The 9064-nt window shown below is 45.8% G+C and overlaps 2 protein-coding genes across 3 annotated transcripts; one reads left to right on the forward strand and one right to left on the reverse strand.

Annotated features, from left to right (window-relative positions):
• The first annotated feature begins 1057 nt into the window (after positions 1-1057).
• aimp2 (aminoacyl tRNA synthetase complex interacting multifunctional protein 2) lies at positions 1058-4409 on the forward strand. 2 transcript variants are annotated; one of them, XM_041957498.1, is made up of 4 exons: positions 1058-1196; positions 2079-2297; positions 2624-2858; positions 3539-4409. In XM_041957498.1, exons 1-4 carry the CDS (start codon positions 1182-1184, stop codon positions 3925-3927), a joined length of 858 nt encoding a protein of 285 aa, XP_041813432.1. In that variant the 5' UTR covers positions 1058-1181; the 3' UTR covers positions 3928-4409. The 2 variants fall into 2 exon arrangements, with proteins under 2 accessions (XP_041813432.1, XP_041813431.1); XM_041957497.1 differs by having other exon boundaries at positions 1064-1310.
• Positions 4410-5966: 1557 nt separating this feature from the next.
• Positions 5967-8716, reverse strand: zgc:161969 (uncharacterized protein LOC569044 homolog). The gene is made up of 2 exons (XM_041957624.1): positions 8415-8716; positions 5967-8093 (listed from the first exon to the last, which is right to left on the reverse strand). The coding sequence occupies exons 1-2, from the start codon at positions 8604-8606 to the stop codon at positions 6381-6383; spliced, it is 1905 nt and encodes a 634-aa protein (XP_041813558.1). The 5' UTR covers positions 8607-8716; the 3' UTR covers positions 5967-6380.
• Positions 8717-9064: the final 348 nt, after the last annotated feature.

Here is a 9064-nt window from a genome sequence, read left to right on the forward strand (position 1 = left end):
CAAAGATCTTATATACTCTCGCATACACACAGGTGTGCCAGTGCAGGCTCATAAGATTTAATTAAGTCACACTTATATAAATAAATATATATAGATATCACTTACTTTAATTTAATTATTCTGATTAATGAGGTATGATATCACAATATCAATTTATATTTAAAAAGTCAATGCTTGTTTTTTTAATACATTATTTGAATTAGCCACTTTATTTATGTAAGGTTTTGGACCGATTTGCAGCATAAACAGTAATTTTCACTGTAGTGTATTACTCTTCATTAAATATCCAAGAGACACCTGACGCTTAAAATCCTGGACAATGCTTAGCTCATTTTAGAACCAAAGATTCCTGTTTGATTCACTACAAACATTTTGACGTTAGAAAGAAAGAGAGAAAAAAAGAAAATGTAAATACCCAATGATGGAGGACTGTGGAAGAATGATGCAGGTCTGACACCCCCTTTAGCGATGTCACAACAGGTCTGCTGATAAGAGCTGTAGAAACGTCACAACAAGATCTTTTAGAAGAAAAGAAAATTTATCTCAGATTAAAGGTAACACGTGATGGCCTGTGCTGAAAGCAAATCAGAAGCAGCAGTGAGTTTTGATCGGCAGCAAGGATCAGACAATAGAAATGTTAAAGCAATGACTGAATGCAGATGAGAGAATGTCACAGCTTCACACATCAACATTCACTGCAAATCAGTTTTAGTTTTTCTAAATGTAGTTTTAGTTTTTATTTCCGGTTACGTTCAGACCGGTATGATCATCTGTTGACTGCTGACCTCCTGCACGGCACTGGCAAAGACGTGTGCAGTTGTACGGTAGCGCCCTCTAGTGCATTTCTGATGACACGTGCAGAGAGAAATGTAGCTGCAGGTAACATAACGTAACAAATCTGGATTATTTTAACACCGCTGTGGGAATATTAAAAAACAATATACATCTCTTCTAATATCTACTCATAAACAAATGAATTAAAACTACTCACCACCACATTACTTAAATTCGGCGTTTACGTGCACCGGATGTGACGTCACCGCGCTCTCTTTCCTACGTGCCCGCGAGCTCTGCTAGCTGCTGCTGCTGCCTGTCAACATCATACAGCCCCAGAGGACATCTTTGTCACGGATTTTGTTTTTAACTGTTTGTCCCTGACAGTCCACTAACTGTCCTCCACCATGCCCATGTACCAGGTAAAGCCCATCTGCGGGGGTCACATACAGACCGACTTGCCAACCTGCATGTACAAGTTACCAAATATCCACGCGCAGCAGGGGGACAGCTGCACCTCTGAACACGCGCTTCAGGTAACTGCTGACTGATGTTGAAATAAGACGAGCTTACTAGTGTTTTCGGATGGTTACCTTGTGTTTGGCTCCCGGTGTTTTCCCGCAGCTCGTTTTGTTTCTCACGTACTGATCCATGCGCAGCTCGCACGGTGTATTAGCATTAGCTGTCTTTAGCCAGGCTAGCTAGCTAGCTTAGCCTGTCAGTACAATGAGAAATCTCAGCTCTGGCTGATGCAACAATTACTACACGTCTCCACTGTTCCATCAAAACTTTGTGTACATTTTTGCTGATGTTACTTGCTTGTCCTTTAGTCATATTTTCAATACAGGACTTGTGCTTGTAATGGAGTATTTTTGAGTGTAATATTGCTATTTTTACTGAAGTATCTGGATACTTCCTGCAGCACTACCACAGACTAGTGTGTAGTGTTGACTTCCATTTGAGGTAATGTTGTGACGCATATCACCAGTAATTAGCTTGATCTGATGGTACAAGATTGAAACCCTTTCTACCTAAGGTCTAGGCTTTAAATCTTTTCATGAGACGTCTTTCTGTGGTCCATCTTGTTATGTGTGTTTTTACTATTCGGGTTTATCGCAAGACTGGGAATATATTAAATATGTTCTTTCTCAATCTTATCTGCACAAGCACAGTTAAATGTAGGGACACGTTCCAGCCACATTGTAAAACTGTTGCAGGATTTGCTCGACCTGTTCAATGCTCACAATGTCAAATTCCCACATGTGGTTTCAACCAAACTGAGTGATTCTCTCCCGTCTCCACAGAATGGCGAGGTGGACCCGGCAGTCAAAGCTCTGGAGGCCCGGCAGGACGAGATCATGAGAAAACTGTACGAGCTGAAAGCAGCTGTGGAGGGCCTGGCGAAGACGGTTACAACCCCAGATGCCGATCTGGACCTGACAGTCAGCAGCAGCCTCTCCTGCCAAAGCTTCAGCTCCACAGCCTTCAAAGGCGTCACAAGCCTGGACACACTACTGGGAAAGGTGAGGAACTGGGGATGATACTAGTGTTTATTATTGATGCATGGACAAAATGCTTTGGTTTCTTGCACCTGACATACTTCGACAGCAACAGTCTTGTGTTGTTTTTCCTTATCACACCCATCATAACTTCCTGTCATTACACGCTATGAATAGCACGCCAACATGCACAACCTGCTCATATTGGAATTTATCTTGAAGCTTATATGAGGGTGTGGACTGATTACAGCCTGTATTGGCCTTGTTATAGTACACAGATGTTGTAGTTTATTTATGGTTGGAAGCTGCATCTATTTACCTGCTTTTTAAAATTTTCTTCATGTCACAAGGACCTCGGTGCTCTCCGTGACATCGTCATAAACGCCAACCCGGCACAGCCACCTCTGTCCCTGCTGGTGCTCCACAGCCTGTTGTGTCAGCGCTACCGGGTGCTCTCCACCGTCCACGTCCACTCCTCGGTTACCAGTGTGCCACCACAGCTCCTGTCCTGCCTAGGTCCACGCCATGCGGACAGCTATGCCCGCCAGATGTTCCAGCTTGGCTTCACCCTCATATGGAAAGATGGTAAGGAGAAGTGAGCGAGGTGGAAGGGAGACCTAAAAAATTCTTCCCTAGGGAGTGCAAGAAAAACGTTCTTGCACTATTTTGCAAAACTTACATGCACAGTTGATTTTAAATCAAAGCATAGGGGAAAATACAGTATATCCATGCTATACCTGAACCAGTTTATGGCCTGGTGCACGGTCCTGATACAACCATGCTATTTAATTTGGATGTAATTACTTGTTAAAGTAAGCAGATGGTTTGCCACTTGTTTTTTCTAAGACTGTGAAACTAATTAAAATACCTTTCACACTGCTAAAGTAATTACAGCGAACAATAAAATACAATCATACATAAGCCCTTTGAGTTGGGGGTCGACTATCTAAATGTGAGGGGTGTGTTTTTTTATATATATATTTAATAAAAATAATGTCAGTAATTTAATAATCAAGTAGAGCTTTGCAGCCTTTTACTGTAACAAAAGTCGTTTTCAAAGTCACCTTTTGGGACAATATAGGCTTTTTACTGTGGAATATATTACTTATTATATATATATTTCACTCTTTCAATTACATAAGATCATGTACATATTTGAAAAGTGTGAAGTTTTAGGAATGCTATCTCTAACCATTACAGACCTTGTGTTCATGTTATTTGAATGTTTTAAATGCTTGAGCCCTTATCCTTTGTGCTGTTCACAGTCCCCAAACTGCAGATGAAGTTCAGCGTCCAGAACATGTGTCCCATCGAGGGTGAGGCCAACGTGGCGCGCTTCCTCTTCAAGCTGCTGGCTCCCTACCCCAGTGACCCTGCGCTCGCAACACTGGTGGACAGCTGGGTGGACACGGCTTTCTTCCAGCTGGCTGAGGGCAGCGCCAAGGAGCGCTCCGCCGTCCTGCGGGCTCTCAACTCCGCTCTGGGCCGCAACCCCTGGCTGGCCGGGCCGGAGTTCTCCCTGGCCGACATCGCCTGCTACTGCTGCGTGCTACAGAGTGGCTCGGCCTCCGCTGCCCCTGCTAATGTCCAGCGCTGGATCAAGTCCTGTGAGAACCTGGGCCACTTCAGCCCTGCCAAGCTACTTCTGCAGTGACTGGGGCCGTCCCGGGACCACACACCAGAAGGGCGTCTTACCCAAGCAAAGTGAGAGAAGGGCATTAGAATATTAACATATGCCAGCCATGTCTGGAACACCTTTAATGTTTCCCTCCTTACTGGACTGTATCACTGCGCTGACAAAGACTCAGTAGAGGTGATGAGGTTGACGGTTAATGTGACTCCAGTATTTGTCTCAGCCATGCTGCTTTTGTATAAAACAGAGGTTCTAAGGGATTTTCTGCGAGGGAGGAAGCATGAGAGGACTGTGAAGACATGGGCTTGGTGGTGGATTAAATCAAAGGTACTGACCAGTTGTTAGTCCAACACACACTGTACACCTTCCACCCACTTTGTGCCTAAAATGATCCTGTTCTAAATGTGTGTGTTTAAGTGTGGTAACGGGTATTACTAGATGTTTTCAGGAGTAATACTTTGTACCATTTGTTTTTCTGACATCATTAAAACTTTGGATCTAACTTTGAACTGGGGCCTGAGGTTTGTTTCATTCGACTGAACAAATTTCCTCATGTAACCAAACAAGTGTTGTTTACTGGAGTGCACCTCTGCGTCCAACAGGTGGCAGGATTGCCATTTATAAACTGGAGAAAGTTTATACTCATAGTTTATACTCACTCATTAACTTCATTCATCTGCTCCCATGCAGAGTCACACAGCGCTGCACCTCAGCCCACCATACATGAAGTGGAATATATAGAAACATTAGACGGTGGCTCTTCCATGACAGTTTACACAAGAAGTCATTTTTTAGATCTGGCTTCAAAAAGTCCTCTTTCTGACCCTTTGGCCTCAGCATGTAACTTAAATATCCAAATCACTTCTCAATGCGGTGGGAAAAAACCTTTAAATGCTGTGAAACTTCACAGTGGAAACGTCACGTCTGCTATGATCGTAACGCACCGCAGCAGGAAATTACCGGTCTTTAATAGTTCACGACCCTTTCTTCACTCAGCATGGAGGGACTGATAAAACTCTAGTATGAAAAACATACTTTAAAGTTTTCACTTGTTCTAATGGATATAGACCAATACAGTTTCATAAATGGAATATGGAAAACTAACAAAAACGTTTAATTTGTGACCTATTTTGTATGTTGCTTGTGTATAATTATGGCAACTTACACCAAACTGCAGCTCCCAGTTTCTTAACCTGTTTACTAATTATTATTTTTATTATTTTTAAACTCTCTAAATCTGTTTAGCATTGTGCAGTTTTCACCTAAACTGAACTGGTTGCATGGCTGTATTGTATTCTGCTGTAAGGTGCCATGTCTAGTTTCTGCAGCAATCCTTTAGCTACACACCATTTCCTGTGTTCTCGCTCAGCCATCAGTTGTTCAAGCTGCAGTTTTGTCCTGATCAGCTGATGTGTTGAACAGAATCTCAATAGACTGTCTGTCGAGCAGATGGATTTTGGGTCAGTGACGGCAGTTTCACAGCAGTCCACTGCCTGGGATTTGATATCCCTGCTGACATCTGTGTGGCTGCTGCAGGCAAAGCTAAAAAAAAAAAACAAACAAGAACACAGACACACAGAGTCATACATGCAATGATGTTGAAGAGAAGAAAGAGCAAATCCCAGGGCTTTTCATACTCTCTTGGGGTTGGTTTTGCATCTTCAGAAGTGTCATGTTCTCGACAGCTCGGGTCCAGACAGAGCCTGTGTACGAGTGTGTGTTTGTATGCTCCGACAGCCTCCTGTTGGTCTCCAGGCAGCTGCCTGACAAGACCAAAGCTCTTAACTGACATCTGGGCACACGGCAAGGGAACCAGTCGGGACTCTGCAGCACTGGAAATGTGGTGTTTGTGTGCTGTGTGTGTGTGTGTGTTCCTCACACACAAACACAGGCTTCTTTGAAACGGTAATCAGTATCTGTTGATGCAGTTGGGGGCTGCATGCAAATAAAGCAGCCGTTCCCGTACCGTCGCTAATCTAATTACTTCTGGGCTCCGATTTGTTTTCATGAAAAGAGGTGAGACACGGACAAAAAAAAAAAAAAACGCTCTTTCCTTGTCTCTTTATATATGATATAAAACATACAGACAGGAGATGCATTCTCATTGAAGAGCTGTAGAAAAAACAGACTTATCTTAACTGAAAGACAAAATCACTTCTGTTTAACCCTGTGGCTACTTCAAATCACAACAAATAGCACAGATAGAAAGATGCTTTTGTCAGTATATTCAGTCCGTGAATGCCATTGTCCATGATTGTCAATTCGATTTTTTCATTAGGCCATTCAGGAGTGGAAGATATATGCTATCAAAACAGGAGGAATATTAGAAAACAGAAAACACATCTGGGCTAAATTGTCTGAAACGAGATATTACTCAGGGTTTTTTCTGCAATGATTTTAGCACAATATGGTTTGATTCTGCATCAATTAAAAGGCTGTGAGAGAGAGTGAGAGAGTCGCCACCGGGAGTGCGTTCACTCAGTGATCAAAGTGCACACGTTGCTGTTGTATCTCAGAAGCTGAATGCGTTCGAAGTAGTCGTCAGTCAGAAAGTTTCTCTGTGAGGTGACCAGGTTGCCTTTCTGACTGAACAGACGCTGGACGGGGGCTGTGGACGGCAAGGTGGTGTTGTATTTTAGGAAAAGCTGCTTCACCCTGGGGAAGTCCTGCAGGCACTCGAGGCTCTTCCCCGTTCCTTCCACGTACTTGCGGATCTCCTCCATCACCCCCCGTTGCTGGATCTGGATGGCGGGCTTGACGGGCCCGTAGCTGAAGAAGTCGTCTTCGGATTCGATGGTGGACAAGTTGCGGCTGGGGTTCGTCTCCGTCACGTTACAGGGATCCACCTGGGACGCCTCTGTGGCCAGCAGGGTGCACATCTCCTCCCTCTCAGAGGCAGCAGTCCACCACAAGCGAAACTGAGGAGTCGTCGCTGTGGCAATCTTCGCCTCCGTGCTGGCGAACAGCTCCTGGAACCGCACGTCAATCGCCACTACGATGGCGTTGATGACATCAGCAAAGTAATTTGCCGCATCTTTCTGCTCGCTCAACTTGTTCTTCAGACTGAGTACGGTTGGGATGACCAGCCCCAAGTAACATTTCTGCTCTGCTTGGAAAAGTTCAAGTGCAAACGCCAGCGGGTGGAACACAGTCACGTACTCCTTCAGGAAGGCCATCTCCTCGGGCTGCATGCGTGGGACCTCCAGGCGGGCGCACAGCTCGGTCAGCTCCCGCTCTGTGAGAGAGACGATCTTCTGCACCGCACAGTATTCCACATTCCAGCGTATGACGGCGGGGACAACGAGCGCCATCTTTCCTATCTCCTCCGCCGCATCCATGCCGACTTGGAGATGGTGGCATTTGCTCCATATGGCGTACACCTTGGCCATTGCACTGTAATGTAGCTGGCACATGGGCCCCTGCGACACCGCCTGCCAGAAGTCCTCAGTGACAATCAGCTCCAGGGTGTGTGATGCACAGCGCTGCACTGTGGGCAGAAACAGCAGCATGTCCTGCTCCGGCTCGCCCTCCAGGACGGCGCTCACGTTCTCATAGAAGCCGATGTCGTCGTCGCTTTCCGTGGTGTCCACAGCAAACTCCTTGAACACGCTCACAAAGGGGCTGCCGTTATCAGTGACCGTGGTCTGAACTTTGCTTTCGATATTGTACGCCACGTGGATGTCGTGTATCCGTCCAGCAATGGTGTCGTATGTGATCCGGCCCTGCAGCCTCGCGAAGCCCAGGGCGGCGGACTTCCTCTCTAGAGAGTCTGTGTCGATCCAGTGACAGGTCATCCCGAAGAAGCTTCTGTTGTTGGCCGTCCAGATGTCAGCCGTGGTGCACACGTACTGGATGCCGCTCAGCTTTGCCATCAGCTCTTCCCGCATCCTGGAGAAACCCTGATCCACCTTTGTAAACAAGGTCACCCTGTCCATGGACTTGAGCCCCTCAGTCAAGCCTGCGATCAGCTTCCTGAAGCCAGGTTGCTCTAGCACGTAAAATGACTGGCAATCCTCCACAATGAAGTTGAAAATAAGGTCGTCAGTCTTTGCTTGGGTCATGCACTTGGAGATGATTTCCGCTTTAAGTTTTTTGAGTTGGCAGTGCCTGCTCTCTTCACCGTTGTGCTCCTCTTTCTTCCTTCCCCTCTTGGCATCAGGCCTGGCCTCACAGCCCAAATGTGTTCTCTGGAAGACAAGAAAAAACAAACACCAACAATGTTTCCTGTCACTCCGTGGAGGTGTGCCACTTGTGTTCTGACTTTCTCGCAGTTTGAAAACTTCAGCTCCAGTGACACTCTGATAACACACACATGCAGGGTGAAATGGTTAGTTTTTAAAGGGAAGTTGATCATGGAGGGCGTGCAGCGCCATGAGCTGGTAATCAGCACGCAGCTATAATGTAACGTTATTAATCACGAGGGTAGCTGTTCATTCATTGACGCTTTCAAACATTAACCTGGCGGGTAAGAGAGATCGTTACAGAGAAACGACTCTCTGCCAACTTACGTCTAAATGCTTCTTTAGGTTTGATGTAGAGGTTTTCGACGTGGAGAGCAGGTTAACCCTCGGCAGACATAGATTACACTGGACGATGATATTTTTCCCTTGATCTGCCTTGTACGTGAAATGGTGGCGGTAACGCCAAGTATGCATGGCCGATTTAGTCTCGCCTCCGGGCTCATGGTGATCCACATCCATTTCGGACGCTATCTCTGCTGTTGTTGACGTCTTAGAATATGATAAAAGTATCGTAATCAGATTTAGTAATCGTGATTACACGTAATGTAACGATGGCGGTAGAGAAATCCTCATGAAAAGGGGCAGGCCTTTGTTCAGATGTTGCGCACAGAACATACAAGGAGAGAACGGTGGCGTCACTGTTTTGCACTGCACATGCGCAGTGACAATCTGCAAAAATCGGTAACGCGGCACAGTGGCGCTTTGCGCATGCACGTTATCCATGCGGGCGCTCACACGGGACGTCACGGTCCTCTCCTTGTGCTTTTTACTCACGTTCATGGAAGTACTTTTACCAGCGTTTCCTTTTCCTCCAGTGTTGCAGCGAGCTGGCGCCACCATCAGGGCTGCCGAGGTAAATATCCACAAGTGGATCAAAACCATCCAGTCAGCCGCTTTACAGAGAAAAAGACCATTTG

This window comes from Chelmon rostratus, chromosome 17, assembly GCF_017976325.1.
Source record: "Chelmon rostratus isolate fCheRos1 chromosome 17, fCheRos1.pri, whole genome shotgun sequence".
In the NCBI taxonomy this organism is placed as follows: Eukaryota; Metazoa; Chordata; class Actinopteri; order Chaetodontiformes; family Chaetodontidae; genus Chelmon; species Chelmon rostratus.

Excerpts from the sequence above, each read along its gene's own strand:
- aimp2 (XM_041957497.1), top strand. The coding sequence starts at position 1,182 with ATGCCCATGTACCAGGTAAAGCCCATCTGCGGGGGTCACATACAGACC. Across the intron at positions 1,311-2,078 it reads CCTCTGAACACGCGCTTCAG|AATGGCGAGGTGGACCCGGC; the intron begins GTAACTGCTGAC and ends CCGTCTCCACAG. Across the intron at positions 2,859-3,538 it reads CACCCTCATATGGAAAGATG|TCCCCAAACTGCAGATGAAG; the intron begins GTAAGGAGAAGT and ends TGCTGTTCACAG.
- zgc:161969 (XM_041957624.1), bottom strand. The coding sequence starts at position 8,606 with ATGGATGTGGATCACCATGAGCCCGGAGGCGAGACTAAATCGGCCATG. Across the intron at positions 8,094-8,414 it reads ACCTAAAGAAGCATTTAGAC|AGAACACATTTGGGCTGTGA; the intron begins GTAAGTTGGCAG and ends CTTGTCTTCCAG.